General features: G+C 32.9%; 1 protein-coding gene across 1 annotated transcript; it reads left to right on the top strand.

Annotated features, from left to right (window-relative positions):
* Positions 1-12,059: 12,059 nt before the first annotated feature.
* On the top strand, positions 12,060-18,532 carry LOC130998109 (glycine-rich cell wall structural protein 1-like). The gene is made up of 2 exons (XM_057923543.1): positions 12,060-12,960; positions 18,528-18,532. Exons 1-2 carry the CDS (start codon positions 12,060-12,062, stop codon positions 18,530-18,532), a joined length of 906 nt encoding a protein of 301 aa, XP_057779526.1.
* The last annotated feature ends 2,030 nt before the right edge of the window (positions 18,533-20,562 follow it).

The following is a 20,562-nucleotide window of genomic DNA, read 5'->3' as shown; positions in this document are numbered from 1 at the left end:
GTGGCGATGGGCCGGCCCAACCTACCCGAATTTAGAGTTAGTTGGGCTTCACAAAATAGATTCAAAAAATCGAACATAAAAGAGACCATTCAAATGGACGTTGAACCGATTGGAATTCGAGGCTAAAATATTCGAAGTTTTTGTGCTTTTTGGCCCGTTTGATTTTTTAAATTATTAATATTTATTCATATAATTATATATTTTAAAATTTAAAATTAACAAAAAAAAAATGATTCATGTTTTGGATTTTACTCTTATGCTAACTCATTAATTGAGAAATTTTAAATTTTGAATTAAATATAAAAAAATATTATAACATGAATTGAATACGATGTAATTTAATTAAATATAAATATTCATATTGCATACATTTAAATTATTTATTTTTATGAACTCATTCATGATATAATTACTCTTTAACTTTGCCGAGAACGTGAGTTTGCTTCTTTTTAGAATAGACTTTAATTAGTGATGTATAAAATGTGAACGTTTGTTTTGCTAATTTTGTAGTTCAAAATGAGTGCTTTCTTGATTTGAATACAATTATATTAATATTGAGTTTGCTTAATATATTTACAATTAGAACTTTAAATTTGTTTAAATACTTTGAAATATTATTTAGTAAACTATCTATTATGAAATTTTCATTTAAATTTTGTGCATTTTGATTTACAATGGTATGATTTAAAAAAGTTATTTTATTATTAATTACATTTGTGAACTAATAATTTGATTTGATGTTAGTCGATCTAAATTATTTTATAGCAAAAAAAAAAAGATTTAAGAAAAATAATTAGTGGACGGATTTGGCCCACACTCGATGGACCGAGAGGAACTGGGTTTGGCATTGCAGCTTGTTAAATTTTTATTTGGACTTAATAAATTTGATTATGACTAGTTTAATAACTAATTACTATTTTTTTTTTTGAAGAACAGAGAGATTTTATTAATCACACAAGTTATGGTCAATACGAAATTAGTATTTTTTTCCCCCCCATCCTCAAATAATTCTTTAGGATGAAAGGACACAAAAGTTGTGAAAATGTGTTGTAATTAGTATTGAGAGTAATACAAAGATGAAAAATAAAGGTAAATGAGGAATTAATTGTGGTGGGATAGTGTTCGAAAATGAAAAGTGGAGCTTTTGGGGAAAATGACCGAAAAGGAAATGAAGTTATTTAGGGGACGAATGGGGTATTACCTAGTTGAGTTTATTTTGCATTATTAAGTATTTTTATTTTTAAAAGTGAGATTTCTTTAATTCCACTATTTCAATAAGATATGAATCAAGCAAAATCGATTTAAATTATATAAATAATCAAGGAATTCGAAATATCCCAAATTTTAATTTATCTAAGTAAATGGAATAAGAGGTTTGCCTTACTATTTTTCTGTATCAAAATTAATTTTTAAAAGTAAATTCCCCCACAGTGTACTCAACTGAAAATCATCATTTAATAATATTAGTAAAATTAGCATAAATATATTAATAAATTATTCATGATTATTTAATAATATTAGTAAATTATTAAACCCACGTTAATAAATTGTTCGCTAATAATCACACTTTTCTCAATATAAAAATAATACATCTAATTTTGGATTAATCATATTTTCCATCCCCAACTTTTAATATTTTTCAAAAAAAAATATCCACAATTTTCATTTTCTATTAAGAAACTCTCAATTTTAAGCAATTTACATGTCTCATTATATAAAATTCGGCGATGAATGATGAAATGTCTTGTCATTCTTAGGTATATTTTTTTTCCGTCTCACCTAATAAAACAAAGTAGTTATGCCTAAGAATCTGTCTAGGTGACTCGTCTTTCGGTCGCCAGATTTTGAATATATCAAGTCATTTTTAAAAAATGCTATAAATTAGAGACATAAAATATAATTAACATTTTACTTTTTGATTTAGTTTTTCACTATTTATATGATAGCCCGACTTATCTAGGGTTCGGACACGTAACCACTGGGTTCTTCACTATATTAATTAATAGAGATAATAGGGTCAAATGGCCATATTCAACATACAACATCAAATTTTGTCCACCATTTGAAAAAACATAAATTTTGGCCATTTTTTATATGTCATGACTATTCTACCCTTCTCTCTCTCTCCTCTCTCTTTCTCATCTCGGCTGTCGCTCTCTCCTCTCTCTTTCTCATCTCCCTCTCTCTCTCTCCAGCGGCGCCGAGCTTGAAGAATTCGTCGGAGCTCTCGCGGCTTGGGCAGACTTCGTCGGAGTAGAGGATGAGGCGGCGGCGGTGGAGGAGATCCGGTCCTCTGAAATCGGCGGCGTGGAGGAGGTCGGTCAGGTGGCGGAGGATGAGGCGGCGGCGAAGGCAGATCTGAACTGATAAGGCGGCGGTGGATCTGATCTGATGAGGCGGCGACGGTGGATCTGATCTGATCGTTGCGCCGCCTCCTCCATCGGCAGATCTGATCTTCGCCTCCTTCGATTTCAGCCATCGACAGATCTGATCTGATCTGATCTGTGCTGCATGTATGACACTTATGGCACTATTAGTGCCATAAGTGCACACTTCCCCCTAGGGTTTAGATATTCTATTTAGGGTTTAGATTATCCATTTGGGGTTTAGATGTTTCATTTGGGGTTTACATTATCCATTTAGGGTTTAGATGTTCCATTTAGGGTCTAAATGATGTTGTTTCTGTATTTGTGCTGCACGTATGGCACTTATGGCACTATTAGTACCATAAGTGCCCAAATGATCATTTTACTTGGTTTTATTTTGAATTTCCGTTGGCACTTATGGCACTAATAGTGCCATAAGTGCCTAACCCGACCCGGCACGCGACCCGCGTGCCTGATCCTACCCGGTCCGCCTCATTAAGAGTAAAAACGTCCAAATCAATAAAAATGGCCAAATTTTGTGTTTTTTTCAATGTGTGGCCATAAATTGTGTTTTATGCTTCATTTTGACTACTTCAAAATTTTACTCTTAATTAATATATAATGAAAATACCATTGAATGATTGAAATAGATTGATCAAATAAAAATTCTTAATTACATTTTACTTGGGATAAAGCCAAAGCCAAAATGGATTAAGGATATTGGACAAAATCGAACTGAACAAAACTAACAATTCAAAAATATTTTTATCAAGTGGCACAAAAAGAGCATTGCAATATAGATCCCCTAGAAGGCTAGTACATAACTGCATGTGACCGTCCCCTAAATAATGGAACCCTTTCGAAAATTGCAATTAATATTCATGAATGCCAACCACCAAACAATTCGATAAAGTCCACAAAAATCCAAAGGTAAGTAATTATATATGAAGTTATTAAAGTCTACTGTGACAAATACTACCACACAGCAGTACAAAATTAAAGACTAACTTTATTCTTACTCAGACAGTGCAACATGCATGCACGTACCTACATGTCTTCTATTGGGACATTATTTTTTAAGGTAATATATAATGGTTAGTGGAAACTAGTTCAAAATTCAAACTTAGACTGAGGATAACTAAAATAAATGAAGTATATTAAGCCATAGCTATATAACTACATACTTCCTCCCAGGGGCGGATCCAGGATTTGAGGTTAGGGGGGGCTGAATATATTGATCTGCGACGTGTGTAGACATTTACACGGGGGTTCGGGGGCGGGAGCCCCCGAAGCAAATTTTTTGAACATTCCGTACACTTAATTTTCATGCATTTTTTTAACAATCACTTAATATAATAGATAATTGTTTGCAATTTAATTAATTCAACGTCAAGTAGACTGAAGTATACAAAACAATACTTTTATGCATTCTTTTAAAAAAATATATTTCATTTTCTAAACAAATAAACTAACTTTCATTGTTAATAATTAGTAATTTTACTTTTAACTTTAGAATGGACTCAAATTCAACATTAAAAATTAAATAAGAAAAAAAAATAGGATAAAAATAACATAAATGTAACAAATCAATGTACAATTTCAAAGAATTAATATGGATAGTTGGATATACTATAAATAATGTATTATATTTTTTCTTCTATTTCTTATTTATATACACATATATACATATATATAGATATACAAAGTAAAATAAATTTCTATATTAAAAAAAAAAAAAAAACCTCAAAAAATGGGAGGGGGCTTCAGCCCCCCCTAGCCCCCCCCCCCTGAATCCGCCACTGCTTCCTCCGTCCACCCATTCGTGTCTTAAGAAAAAAGAGGGCACAAATTTTAAAACATATATATATTATTTATTTATTGAGTAGAAAACAAAACCCACAATTAATAAAGGTCAATACATTAATCAATAAATTATGACACGAATTGATGGACGGATGGAGTAGAAAAATACTCTCATCGCCCATAAAATATTCGCCACATTGTAAACGATGTGATTTTTAATAAAATATTAGTAGAGTTATTAGTGAACTAAGAGTCGCACTTTAAATACGAGTGGAGTTGTGTGAATCTTACTGTAGGCAATTAAATTTATAGCCTATTAAATCACGCCATGTGAAAATTATAAATTAAATATAAAATTATATATTTTATTTCATATTTTAAAATTAAATTAAATATAATTCTAAGATTAAATAAATATATGATTAATATTTGATTATGTGGATTTATTGACCAATCAGAAATTGATATGTGACAAATCTACGTAAAATATTAAATATTTTATGTAGAAAAATACAAATTTTGAGGAGCCAATCAAATCGCGCCATCTCAACCCTAAAAGTCCAATATGAGGGCCCAAAACCCACATGCCCACTGCATTCTGCACCTATAAATAGAGGTCATTTGTGAAGTCAAAGGGACGAAAAATCATTTGAGAGCTCAAGCATTGAAGGAGTAATTTACTACAACGAAGTTATCTCCAACAATCAAAGCATTCTACAAGGAAGATCATCGCGTTCTTCGTCAAAATCATCCAAATCAATGTTTGATTCAGAAATAAGGTGGAAGCCCTCTGGATTGACGTCATCAAATCAAATTCAAGTTCAAGAGATCAAGAAATTATATTCCCCTCCAAGGATTTAAAGAAATTCGAAGAGATGAATCAGATGACTAAAGTAGAGAATCACAACCCGCAACAAATTCATTTCAATCCATATATTTTGGATTTGTACACATTTTTGTATTTCATTTATTGAATACAACAAAATTTGTGTTTACACCTACTATAATAAATAAAATTGATAAATTTTTCGTAAACGGACCAAAAAAAAAATTGTAGCAAAATATTTTTGTAAACGAATAGAATAGTTATCCAGAAAGAAAGAAAAAAATAATAACTCCATAATCATGAAATTAGGAATTAATGTTGTGGTGAAAACCATTTAAATTAGTGACAAACTCATGAGTTGACCAAAATAGGCCTATATTAGGGCTAAAAAAATTCAACTTGATAAAATTCTAGCCTGAATAGCCCGACAATTCAATAGGATTGGCCCGAATATAGCCCAAATCCTATAGAGTTGACCCAAAAATAATGTGTTTGTTTGGCTACATGAAAATATTATTGTTATTTAATTTTTCAACTTCATTATTTAGCTTCTGAAAGTTAATATAATAAGATATTTTTCTCCAAAGGTTTGTAATACATATTTTGATATAATATTCAATAATCATTTTTATTTTTATATTATGATAAGCAATATCTATTATTAAAATTACTCTATTCAATTAATTAATAATGACTCATTTTATCTGGTCACATAAATTAAAAGGAAGTATTTTAGAGTGTTAAAGTAAATAGGAATTACTTCTAAGAATGATGTGTAAAGTAAATTTATAATATAAAGTATTATTTTTGGATCAGACCATTATTAATGAAACAGACAAAAAAAAAATTTAGACATTATCAAAAGAAATTTTAAAAATCTTAATCATGAAATATTCACCCCTAGCTAATAATCAATTATTTAACTATAAAATTTGAAAAGAAAAAATAGAAACCTAAAAATAATTAAAAAAACCCATGATCTACCAAAAAACAATATAATACCCATGATCTACTTTATGCTCTCATATAATATGCATCAAAAAAATATATAAAATATTAGAAAGTGAAATTTATAATAAAATGAGAAAAAAATGACCTAGATATAAGGGACGACTGGTACGCACAAATGAGGTGGGAATGATAGAAGAAGGTGAATAGGAATCCTCATTCCTTTGGAATAATTCCATTAAGAAGAGATTAATGATTCCTCCTAGGGCTGAGCATTCCGGCGGTTTGGGTTAAAACCGAAACGAATAAAAAAAACTAGAACCCAAACCGTCCATAAAATTTAAAACCAAACCAAAAATATATATTTAATAATTTATTAAAAATATTTTTATTATAGATGATAAACTTAAAATTTCATGTGTAAAATCTGAATTTAATTATTAATTATTTAATAATTATTTATTTAAAAATATTTATTTAATAATTTATGAATAATATTTAATTCGGACGGGTTCGGGTTGAAAACTGCACCATTTTTTCAAAACCGAACCCAAATCGTAACTGTTCGAAATTTTCAATTCCAAACCGAACCGCACCAGGTCATGCATAAAAATCGAACCAAACCGCCATTTTCGGTTAGATTTGATTCGATTTGACGGTTTCTGTTCGATTTTGCTCAGCCTTAATTCCTCCCCTCCCCTCCCCTCCCCTTAGTATTACTTAATCATAATTGTCATGAATGGATTTTTTTTTTTTTTTTGATAAAATTAACCCTACTTATTTTTGTTATGATAAATATGTATCTTACAAATACAACTTTTAATTAAAATTCAATTTCAAAATTGTGCGACGATTTTGTGATTAGAATAAAATCAACAGTTATTTGTATATTTTATTTTTTTTTTATCTTTTTTCCTCTTTCCTATTAATCCATAAATTACCAACGTGGCCCTTGAGGAATGCAACAAATATTTTTCCTTTTATTTTATTTTTCTTTATATTTTTATTTTTTACTTATATTTTATTTTTATTTTTGAAAATTTTGAAATATAAAATATTAAAAATATACATATATATCAAATAAAATATCACGAGAGAGGAACTTTATTTTGATATAAATATTGAATAAAAAACGTAAAAATTAATATTTATTTAAAAATAAAAAATTCTTTCTTTCTTTCTCCTTTTTTAAACAAGTCCATTTTTCAATAATTTTTTATTTTTATTTTTATTTTCAATTTCATTTTGCTTTTTCATAATATTTGTTAGAGTATAGGTTATATTCTATATGTTATTGTCAGACAATACACTTGTATCTTCTGTGTGATGTACTAATTGGTGTTAGAACAACGTGATTCCTATTATCAACGAGCGGATTTTAGCAGCATATATATTTTAGAGTCTTTAGAGTTATCTATTCGAATCTTCTGCATTCACACGACTTCTTATCTCCAGATTATTGAAGTCATATTTGATTAAGATTACGGATAGGCTCATCCATCCTCAATAGAGTTCTTATCGAGTTAAAGCTCTTGGCCAGAACACGCCTATCTAAAGAGAAGAGCTGAAAGATTTTTTATTTATTTATAGGAAAAGAGAAGAAAGAATGTTGCTGCTGCATTTTATTAATATTCTTGTGTGTTTTCCAGAATATATTTCGTGACTCTTGAGATTATACTGTACAAATGATCACACATGTACAGTAAATATAAATAAAATATTTAGTAAATGTAGGTATTAGAGATGTAACAAATAGTGATAATGATGGTTATGCATCTATCGATGTCCTTGAGGATATACTCCCTCCGTCCCTAAACATTGAGACCCAAAGGAAATGACATAAGTTTTAAGAAAAAGTGTGGTAATTGTGTTTGAGTGGAGATTGGGTTCCACCCATTTTTATAAATAGTGAGAGGAAAAGTTTGTGAGGTTATTTTCAAATAAGGAAATGTACAATTTTCAGGGACATCCCGATATAATAAGAATGTCACAATTTTCAGGGACGTGAGAAGTATTTCTTAAATCATCTGAAGTTCTAATAAAAGATATAATTTCAACCACTTACCCATTCTATTCTTACAACATCCACAATAATTTTTTTTGAAAGAACGAATAATAATTATTCCTACCTATATATTGTACAACATAAATTTTTTAACATCCATATAATATTAAGGGTTAAAGGCATGTAATATCATGAACTTAAGTCAAATTCTAAATTTAGCACGGACTTCAAAAGTTCTAATTTATATGAATAACTATACTCCGTGTTCAATTTTAACGTCGTTTTTCCCCCCAAAATTGAATTTTACGTGTCAATGACGTGGCTTGCCGCACAAGTTTCTGGGCGGTGAGCAAAACGCTGCGTTTTGCTCACCGGATTCTGCTCTTCTCCTCCAACACCCCTTCCTCTTCCCGCCGGCGAGCTTCTCTCCTCCTCCAACACCCCTTTCTCTTCCCGCCGGCGAGCACCTCTCCTCCTCCAAGCACGACGCACAGCTCGCGTCGCCGACTCCCGCTTCGCGACCTCTGGCTACGACACAGCTCAAGATGTGCCTTTGCCCTTCGACCTCCCTTGTTCCTCACTGAAAACCCTTCCTTCTCTGGCTCTAATTTCGAACGGCAAAGGGGCCGCAGCCAATCGGAGCCCTAACTCCCCAAACTCACCGCCTCTACAAACCCTACCCCCAATTCAAGACGAGACAATTCCGGCGATTGTAATGCTGCCATTCGACGCCGCCTCTCTTATCACTCTCCCCTCTCAGTCTCACCAATAGCAAACACTCAAGTTCGATTTGTATAGCAATAAATCAAGTTCAATTTGTATAGCAATAAATCTTCTTCTTCTTCTTCTTCTTCGATTTTCTTCTCTTCCCAGAAAAACCCACCTTCTCCGACCATGCTCGTCTCTCTCTCTCTCTATTCGGTGCTAAAATTGAACATGGAGTAAAGTTACATATTTAAATTGAACACGAAGTAAAGTTACACATTTAAATTGGACGTTTTTAAGTTATAAATTATGACGTGTCATTTGGAAGACACGCCATTGCCACATGGTTCTGCCGAAAAACAAATCGATGTTAAATTGAACACGAGGTACGTATAGTTAGTCATATAAATTGAAATTTTTGAAGTCCTTGCTAAATTTGGAATTCGACTTAAGTTCATGATATTACATGCATTTAATCATAATATTAATAAATATTTGAATTTTAAATATAAAAACTACTTTAAAATAATATTTATTCTTAAAAATTAATGTCTTAAAATAATATTTATTATTAAAAATAATATCTCTATAGATATGGATTGGGCGTGGAAAGCCTATGCATGCATTTCGCCGACAGTTACTGCAGGCTCTTTGTTTCCAGTGGCAAAATATTGATTTTTTTTTTTGAGAAACAGCAAAATATTGATTTAATTAGGCTTGTATTTAGCAGTTCTGTCATGGAGTAAATTTTAATTTACAAAATTTGTCGCATTTCAAAATAATCCTTTTCGGATGCTCGCCTAATATTTAGGAGCGTTTATTTTGTATGATTGATTATATATATGATTAAATAGTCAAGTTAAACAGAGAATTATTATATATTTCATTTTGAACAAGTCTATATATTTTACGAACAGATCAATATAACTAACGAACAGACGTATTTAGTAAAAAAAGAGAAAAACTAGCCACCAACAGGATTCGAACCCGGGGCAAATTGCTGTTCATGCGGTACATTGATTTGTTCGTAAAAATTGTAGATTTGTTCGTTTTTATTTCACGAATTCTCTATTCTCTAAATATTTAACATTCTCTGTTTAACTTTTCTCTGATTAAATATTTATATATATAAGAATATGATATATCTAATCTCATCCTTTATAAAAGATAAGAATCAAGCAAAAGTAGCTTGAATGATAAAAATAATCAAGGACCTTGGGATATTCCAAAGATGCAATTCATCAAAGTAAACAAACAAGGGATTGACCTTACTATTTTTATCTATCAGGGCTAATCCTCCAAAGTAAACGCGTCCTTAGAGTTTAAAGAATTTAATTAAATGGATAATTTTTTTTCTTAGATGAGATTTGCTCTACAATTTATTTTGTTCCACTTTGTCGCACTCTTAGCCCATGTTTGGTTGGGTGTTTTTGGAGGTTGAAAAGTGATTCAATTAATTGCATTCATTACTTGTTGTTTGGTTTGGGTAATGAGTTAACCATTACCCTTACTTGAGGGTAACCCAATCACCCTATTTGTTTTGAGGAAAACAAAAGAAAGAGAATCTCTTACTAGTGATTCATTTCCATTGTCAAACCAAATACTCAATAAAAGTAATAGTTATTGTTACCATTCCACTCCTTTATTTGATTCTATTCCCTTTCCATTCCTCCACTTGGACCAAACGAGCACTTAATCTCTCTATTTTATAATTATTTATTACAGAAATAAAAAATATTATTATATAATAAACTCTAAAAAGTATTTATCACTAAAAATTAAAATTAAAAATTATATATTCTAGCTTTGAATTAATTAACCCAAATAATTCATTATTAATTTAAATATATATGAAAAAATAATTATAAATCCTAGATGAGTGAACCCTTAATTATCTTAAAATTATATTAAAACATACTCCTCCGTCCCTTTTATAACATCTCAATATTCTTTTGGAGTTGGTCCATTTATAATGTCCCAACCCAAAAAAAGAAATACTCCATTTTGGAGTAAATTATTTTATCCATTCTCTCTATCTCTTTTTTAATTTACTTTATATTCATTTATTTTTTCTACTATTCTCTCTATCTCTCATCAGTTACTTTATCTACATTTTTTTAAATTTTTGTGCTCCATTTTTTTGAGACGTTATAAATGAAACGGAGATGTTAAATTAAAATTAAAGAAAAAATAATTTAAAAATTATAACAAATTGAGGATGATCAGACACAATAAATCACATAAATTGTGGGACTGCTAAGTTTTTTAGATCACAACCATGTTGCTTTCCCTCTTACCATCAAAGATATATTGTAACATGTGACAGGTGAAAGCTCAGTGCTGATCAGCTACAAACATCATGCATTATTGGATAGTAGCTAGCTAGATATAACTGAGAGCTAGCTATGGCCGGAAACCGTAAAGAGCCAAATATTAAGATAATCACTTTGTTTAACTATATATTAATTCTAATCGTAAAATATAATAAGTATAACACTATTATCTAAATCACATTTTATGATTTTATTTTAATATTTATCAATAAGCTTTAGTTAAACAAAATGATTATTTAGATCTATTAACACTAATTTCAATTCTTCTAAAATTGGGATTAGATCTCTATCTCACGGTTTTCTATATCACAACAAATTATATACCCAAATAATAGAATAATAATTTCTAGAAATCACATATTATAAGTTGTTAGATGTTAAAAATAATTATAAATTCCAATTAATTGGATGGCTGAAGTCTAACAAATAATTGTAAAATTATTTAAACTATTAGTACTAAAGATTGAAAGTGGAGGGCAGAAAATGAAAAGGAGTTATGAACATACGAACAATTGATTGTGGAACACGATGGACGGGGCAGCCCTAAAATTTCACGGGCCCTAGCCTAGGCAAAAATATAAAAAGGAATTTTAATTGTTGCAGTGGTCTTTCATATTTGCATAACTTTAGTATAAAAGTGCAATAAGTAAAATATAATTTTATCAACTTTAATTTTGTAAAACTTATTTCTCTCTAAAGGTGACAAAAATATTTTATATAATAATAAAAATATTAGGAAAGCAATATAAAATTTGAACAAATTGAAGAAGTGAGATGAGAAAGCATAACGTGAAAGGCAAGCGTAGAAGGGTGTAGAAGTATGAGAGAGAGGCCCAAAAGTCAAATGAAGAATCATGATTCGAAGAAGTAAATTTGAGAAGAAAGAAGCAGCAGGGTGACAGTTGAAGCTAATAACTCAGTTGTCTCCGTCTCATGAACTACACACATTTAATTCATACGTAGCGCTGAACCTACCATGTGCCTAGCCTAGCTCCACCATTTTTATTTTTCTTATCCACTTCTATAAATAATGTGGGATTATGCATCACTTGTGCATGCATTGTGTTAAAATTATGAGTGCATTTTCGAGTATTTTTGTTGGTTTACTGGTGGTGGTTTTGGTTGTTGAAATTGTTCATGGCGATTTGAAAGGAGATGTGAGTGATGAGAAGTTGTTGCTTCGACGTCCTTTTCTTGGGAGGGGGATTGGAGGGTTTAAGCATGGGATTGGTGGAGGAATAGGTGCTGGTATTGGAGGCGGCGGTGGCCTAGGAGGGGGTTTGGGAGGCGGAGGAGGACTTGGGGGTGGTCTAGGAGGAGGAGGGGGTTTGGGAGGCGGAGGAGGTCTTGGGGGTGGTCTAGGAGGAGGAGGGGGTTTGGGAGGCGGAGGAGGACTTGGGGGTGGTCTAGGAGGAGGAGGGGGTTTGGGAGGCGGAGGAGGTCTTGGGGGTGGTCTAGGAGGAGGAGGGGGTTTGGGAGGCGGCGGAGGTCTTGGGGGTGGTCTAGGAGGAGGAGGGGGTTTGGGAGGCGGAGGAGGTCTTGGGGGTGGTCTAGGAGGAGGAGGGGGTTTGGGAGGCGGCGCTGGTGGTGGATTAGGTCATGGAGGAGGTCTAGGGGGTGGCATTGGACACGGTGGTGGTCTAGGAGGAGGGGGTGGAGCTGGTGGAGGGGGGGGTTTAGGAGGCGGCGCTGGTGGTGGATTAGGTCATGGAGGAGGTCTTGGAGGTGGCATTGGGCACGGTGGTGGTCTAGGAGGAGGAGCTGGTGGAGGCTTAGGTGGGGGAGCTGGCGGTGGACTTGGTGGTGGAGGTGGAGCAGGCGGAGGTGGTGGACTTGGTGGTGGAGGTGGTTTGGGAGGTGGCGCAGGTGGAGGCTTAGGTGGTGGGGGCGGATTAGGAGGGGGCGGCGGCTTAGGTGGTGGTGGTGGTGGCGGCGTTGGTGTTGGTGTCGGTGTTGGTGTTGGTGTTGGTGGAGGTTTTGGTGGTGGAGGAGGATTAGGAGGTGGAGGAGGAGGAGGTTTTGGTGGTGGTGGTGGTGCTGGTGGCGGCGGTGGCTTTGGTGGTGGCGCGGGGTTCGGAGGTGGCGGCGGCCACTAAACTTAGTCGGCATATATATGGCATTTGCAACAAGGGGTTGCAGTTGCATATTGCATGCATGTGTTTAAAATGACAAATTTCTGGTAATTATGTATGAATTTTCCCCTTCTTTTCTAAATATGTTAAGAACAGCAAATTCGAGGCTTTGCTGTTTGAATTAGTGTATTTGTTTCAACTGTTTCGAATTTCTTTGGAACATCATAAACTATTTAATTTTATAATTTCATGAATGGGGTGTTTGCCTTAAATGAAATCCATTAATTTTGGGTGAAAAAAACAGTAGTTGAATTAATTGTGGTCGATGCACAATTCTTCCCCCGTAACTAAAAACAAGAGCCGTTGGTATATGTATTTAATTGTATGTATTTATTATATATAGGGTGGAGAAATAGTAAAAGCGATTATATTGAAGACTTTCAAATACTCTATCTGTTTCATAAGACAATGTCATCATTTTTGATGGCATGATTTTAATAAATATTAGAGGAGCGTGTCGTAAGTGGGGGTAGGGATCCACTTTTATTATAGTATTATGATAGACAAACAACAAAATAGAGATGGTCTCTTGCACATCCGGACATACCATGCAGACGTACGGATTAACTCTATCTAGACCCGCGCTCATACCCATCGATCCAATTTGACCCGTCCATTTTTCCGCTCCAATTTTTTTCGATTAACATAAATGATATTTTTACTAACACAAATGACATTTTTATTTAAATATAAATGATACTTTGAAAATGATGTTTTTTTATAAACGCGACACTTTTAATAACATAAAATGATACTTTAAAGTTATGCAAATGATATTTTTGTAAATGACATTTTTTTATAAAATTAAATGGTATGGGACATATTTGACGCGATTTAACCAAACAAAAGGAAACCCAATTGTATTAAAATGCCTACTTTAAGAAACCCAATTAGAGCAAATTCAAAGAATCTAACATAAAAAAACGTAAAAGTTCAAGATTCTGAAAAAGTTTCGATATGCATCACGGGACTTCTTGATGTGCATATATATGAGGCAAACTCAAGAAGTATAGGAAGAGTTTTGACGACATTATTTATTTATTTTTCCATAGATTTAACATAGCCATCACATTCATACATCGCACGTAACAATATAGCGTCTTAGCTTTTACCGTATTTCATTTTTCCATGATATATAGAGAGGCAAGCATCAATAATTTGAATTTTACCTTAGTCATAATTATCAAATCATAAGGGGAGTTGGGACCCACCTCTTTATGCGACAAATGCACAAATCCACAAAAACATAACTTTAACTAGTACTATTCACTTCTCACTTTATGCATATCACTGAATCATTCACTGATTCTTCAAGCGCCCACCTCAATTATACACACAAATCCCAAAAAAATAAGATAAAATGCAAATTAATGAAAATGCTGTAATATATCATCATTTTGTAATAGTAACAACAACAGCAATACTATATATGTATATATATTAGAAAAATAATCGGAATTCGTTTAATTATCATCTTTGTGATATATGGCATGGAAATAAACATTCGGTTTAGAACGTGATCCGGGTAATTAAATACATTGTTTATTGTATATATATATGATAAAACCCTAATTATTGTATAAGAACATTAATATGCCCTCACCAAATCAACTAATTGGATTATCCTTTGTACAAACACACATGAAAATCAAATCAAAGCAACATATAATAAAAGATTTAAACACCACAACAAATATCCATAAACTATCCGAAACTAAACATATATGATATGCTATTACCTTGAAATTAAGAATCTGAATCTTGAGCAGCAGCCAATTGAAGCTCAATAATTTAATCCCCAAAGTAAGTTGAAGGATTCAATTGGACTCGGGATTGGGACCACTGGGAACTTCATGCGCAGCCGCACCATAGAAATCTTGATTTTTGTTGAAACTATTCTTGGAAGAAACGGTGGCAGTTGTAGCAGGAGCACTACTACTGTCTCTCTCATCACTCAGCCGCCTCATCATCATCGGAGAGAGAGTAGGCTTGTGCTTGTGGTCTGAAGCTTCCAAGAATGATGGAAGAGAGAGAAAGAGCAGGATTAGAAGGAGTGGGAATGGAGCATGAGATGCCATGAAAATGTGAGGAGAGAGAAAATCCAGCTGCACCCCCCAGTTGCCCACCAGAGATCAATATCCATGAACCAAATAGGCCTCTCAAGATTTGAACAAATAATTTTATTTTTTATCAAGATCGAAGCCAGATGGTTTTGATGCTGGGAGAAGGGTTTTCAAATGGCTAACTTAATCAAGCATGGAGATATGATGTTTCACCATTTCGTCTACTTTATTTATTTTTCTGCAAATTCAAATTAAATCTTTTACTTGATAATTGCACTAATATAGGTAACCTAAGTATACGTGAATGTCAAAGTTTCACATCTTTTGTCGACTATATTTCGTCGTCTTGTAATATTTTATATATGCCGCAACAATGGTTCGTATCTTTTTTCTTATGTCTTATCTTATCTTTTCAGTACTATGACAAAATAGATAAATCAATCCGTTGAAATCAGTGTAAAATTAGTTGGGGGTTTTACATTGCAACCAATTTTTAGTTACAATTTTTTTGAGTAAGTTACTTAGATTAATTCATGTACTCCCTCCGTCCCAAAGGAAATGTCCTCTTTCTTTTGGGCACGGTTATTAAGGATGCATAATCTGTCTAATCTAGTAGAAACTGAAATGATGCATAATCTGTCATTGAATCTTATATGCTACCTAATCTAGTAGAAACTGAAATTTCCTTAATATTCTACTAGATTAGGTAGATTATGCATCCTTAATAACCGTGCCCAAAAGAAGGAGGACATTTCCTTTGGGACGGAGGGAGTACTATATATCAAGATTTAAACGCGTATTAAATTTTATTGAGGATATTAACTACCTGATCATGAATAACTTGCTCAATTAATCTTCATTTAATGAAGTAATTAACAACCTAATAATTGACTTAGATTCGATATTTACACAAAAATAAAGAAAATTAAGAAAAGCTCCACTGGTAGAGTAGAAAGTTGAAATGACAGTACTATATTTTTCACAAATATATAACTAGGGTCAAGTTTGTGAAAAATATGAAAGTAAAGTAGGGGGAAAGTGGGTAAGAAAAGGGTGCAGAAAAAGACACCAACTTTAGCTTGTTGGACTATAGCCTCTCTTGTAATTTGACTTGGACTTTGCATTGGAAAATTACAAATTAAAAATGTTTTCTTATGTAGTATGGCGTGGCTGTCACATTTGTATGTTGTATATAAAATATACGCATATGTATATATAAAATAAAGCCATGCAGAAAGCGAAAAACAAAAGCAAAATCAAAGGCATGAGTGGGGTTAGGCTTGTGAAAATTTTCAGCACTTGTCTCCTTGATTGAATGCACACATCCCCACTACTTTCAAACTAAACGGGCTCACGTACCTGTATATATATGTATGTAATTAAGGTTCTAGTGTGTAACTCTTTTAATATATTTATATTGGATTGAGTTTTTGTAGTATCCAATATTTATATAGTATATAAATATTGATCGTTCATTTTATTCATGTGGCATATTAAAAAGGCGAGTAACTGAGGCTTTCAGTATTAAAAGTATGGAAGGATAAAACATAAATAGTAATTTCAGGCATAAAACGCGCAAGTCTATCATTAAATTCACGTAGATTTAGACTTATACATATTTGTGTTTAGCTATATGCATATTGTGTTCAAACAACTTTCTGTAAGACATTTTAATTTTTTGGTTTGGCCACCGGTGCATGGTGCTCGTACGAGTCCGGTGGCTTGCCACTGGCGCACTCCGTTGCCACATGTTCCTCATCTCTGTTCTTCGATCCGCTGAATAGCTCACGCCAACGACTGACTTAGTCGTCGTTGTCCGACGTCACTACCCCACCTCCGACTCACGGCCAACAATAGCCTAATGCTGCCTTCTACGTCATCACCACCCCAAATCCCTAATCGAAAAAGTGTCATTGTCACAAAATATAAATTGCCTATAACATAGTACTTTATTTTAACGATAATTTTACAAATAAAATATTATATATTTATAAGATATATTAATTTATTAAGTATTACACTAAATCTATTTGATATATATCTAGAGCTATTTAATAAGACTTGTAAATAAATATATATCCAATAAAATATATTTAAAATAATATATATATATATATATATATATATATTGATTCATGAGATATACATTAAAACTCTATCCGATTTTATAAAAGAATATATTAATTTATATATTTTTTTAATTTATCAATGATTAGATTTATATAAAAATTCTACTATTTGTTTTCACCTTCCATCGCTATGTTAAAAAATATATTTATGGTTTCGCTTCACTTTTCTACTAACAGAAATTAGATCCAACAATGCTATAACAACATATTAATTCATTAAATATACATTAAAAGTCTATCTTTATTTTATATTAACCATGAAAAGAATGATTTTCAAAAAAATTGATATATTAATTAAAATATTATATTAATATGAAGTTCATGTATTGTGTTCAATGCACACACTCTCTGCCAGTGCATATTAAAAATGCAAAAAAACCCTAAACAATTAAATTAATACATCTTCACATTTTTGTCTTGAAAAGTCTCCATCACATTTTGCATTTTTATATATCCACATAAAAATAATGTGTCATCCAAATTTAAAACTATATATATACTATGACTGCATGCTCTTGGATTCAATTAATCTAAATATGCCTTTTGTGGAGTATATGTTGGTAGGCCTATAGTGGAACAAAGGGGCTTCCCCTTCTGAAAATACATACATTTTCATCATCTTCTCCATTAAAATATAACTCCTGCGAAATATATCAAATTTCATTTACTTATTTCTTCATATTGTGGACCTATATCCAATCCAATTATATATATATATACTAATTAAATCTTCTCATAAAAAATGGGAATATGAGAATAATAATATACCTAGTTGTGACATAGTTCATATAGTATTATAAATTAAACGTTATGAAACTTCATATATAGGTATCTACACTATATATCCACTTTCTTATGTGTGTGCGTGTGATCGTATTTCAGAGAATAATATATGGTGTAAATGAACACCTATTTCGTTTAACAAAAATTAATAAAATATCCACATTAAAAAATACTATATAAGTTGAATGAACAAATTTACCTTTAACGAAAATGAAAATAAAACCCTAATAAAATTAATTAAAGTAAGAAATAATACAAAGCTGCAAGATTCGAGATCAAAATTTGACTTCAAGTTATCATTTGTATGTATCCGGAGTCCAAATCCTCAATTTCTTCTACCATAACTAGCTATAAAGATGACAAATTGTGATAAAGGTAAGTAAGTTATCAATTCATGATTCTGATAAACTATGATTTTTTGCATTCTTTTTTAGGGTGAATTTGATGTAAATTGTAGGAAAAAAAATCAGGTTTAAAACAAGCTGGAAGCTTAATTTTTTTAGAGCATCCACATCGTCAAGCTTTAAGCGCCAGACCGAGCCAACAGCTGTGGAGGGCCGCGCGTTGGCGAACCGAGGGGGCCCATGTTCGGTGCCTTTGTTGGTGCTGGGCACAAACGTGTTTTGGGTTAGGCGAGTGTTCAACACGTGCTTAATTCAAAAAAAATCTATTTTTTTTTTCAAATTTTGACAATTTGTGTTTGATTATTATTATTATTTTTCACCGTTGAAAATGGCAACAACTAGTGTAGATTTTTTTATTTTTAATTTTTCTAGTTTCCTTTCCTTCCTTTATATATAATACTTCTTTCTCCCTCAAATTTTTACAATTCTCTCTTCAAATCTCAATCTATCCTTTCAATTTTTATTTCAAAGTTTATTCTCTCAAATTTATTTGAAACAATGGATCACCAATTCGACGATTACTTGTAGAAATACGCAAAAGGCTCGGGTGTGCATACTACCAACCCGATGATGGGGTTCGCCCCTTTTTCTGAAGCTTCTAATGTTTTTGCTCCGAGCTATTTTCCAACCCTGGCGACGCCACCGCCCGTTATTGAAGTCAAAGAGGTGAAGCCAAAGTCTTCGAAGCACCGCCATCGGGTACACGAGCGCTAAGACAAAGCTCATATGCGTGTTATGGGTGGAGGCTACCCACAACTCAATTTTGGAAACGTCCCAAAAGACTCTCCAATATTGGGGAACTATTGCTAAGAGATTCAACACACTCAAACCAGAGGGAGCTCATGTTCGTGAGAATAGACATATCAAATCTCACTTTCAGCGCGTCCAAAAGAATGTTAAAGTGCGGAAGCAATATACGACAAATGCAAAGCCAATTAGGGTAGCGTGATGAATGACGAGCAAATAACTGAACAAGCACAAGAAATGTATGAGGCCAACAATGGAGTCAGATTCAAGCATTTTAAAGCTTGGATGATCTTGCACGACTGTCATAGATTTGCATCTCAGAGCGAGGATGTACACTCCTCGAAGAAGTCAAAGGGCTTCGAGGGATAAGCTACAACAACATCTTCGGAGCCAAGTATCACAACGAAGCCCCAAGGCCAGAAAGCGGCGAAGCGCGATAAAGGCAAGGGGAAGAAGGAAGAATCCTCGACGGAGAAGGCGCAATACTTTAAAGCACTGGACCGCACCGCAGACAACATTAAGGAACATGCCATCCAAACTAGTACCATCGCCGAAGCCAAAATAAAGGCTCAAGAGTTGAAAAAGGAGGCGATCGACGTAAAAATCCTCAATGCAGACACATCGAAGATGTCAGAGGCTCAATTGGCATTGCACAGGACCATGCTCCAAGATGCGCTTAAGCGTAGAAGATTGATGTAGGGTAGATTTAAATTATTGTAATTTTTTTAATTAATGTTGAATTTTGAATTTTAGGAATTTAAATTATTGTAATTTTTTATTTTAATTAATGTAATGTTGAATTTTTAACTTTAATGAAAAGTATAATTTTATAATACAAGAGTAAAAATGAGATTAAATGGAAATAGATATTATAGTGCCACTTATAGAGCCAATGTACTGTAGGTGAGGACCACCAATTAGCGTATGCCACTGTGGATGCTCTTATATTGTGAAATGTTGGATTGTTTTGGTGTAATTTCATAAAAAAAAAAAAGAGTTATACTCCCTCCGTCCCGCGAGTCTTGACACGTTTGGGTTCGGCACGAGAATTAAGGAGTTGTAGATTAGTGTTTTAAGTGTGTAATTAATAAAGTATAAAATTGATAAACTAGGAGAGAGAAGGTAATAAAAATGATAAAGCAGGAGAGAGAATATAATAAAGGTGATAAAGTAGGAGAGAGAAGGTAATAATTATTGCCAAAAAAAGGAAACGTGTCAAGATTCGTGGGACGGCCCAAAAAGGAAAACGTGTCAAGATTCGTGGGACGGAGGGAGTAATTAGGAAGAATGGTATGCATGAGAATTGAAATTCGGCTCG

Source organism: Salvia miltiorrhiza, chromosome 8 (assembly GCF_028751815.1).
Source record: "Salvia miltiorrhiza cultivar Shanhuang (shh) chromosome 8, IMPLAD_Smil_shh, whole genome shotgun sequence".
NCBI classification, from domain to species: Eukaryota; Viridiplantae; Streptophyta; class Magnoliopsida; order Lamiales; family Lamiaceae; genus Salvia; species Salvia miltiorrhiza.
Note: the sequence above shows the minus strand (reverse complement) of the source record. Positions and strands in the feature narration are given on the sequence as shown.

Bases quoted from the DNA above. Each gene is read 5' to 3' on its own strand.
- LOC130998109 (XM_057923543.1), top strand. From the start codon at position 12,060: ATGAGTGCATTTTCGAGTATTTTTGTTGGTTTACTGGTGGTGGTTTTG.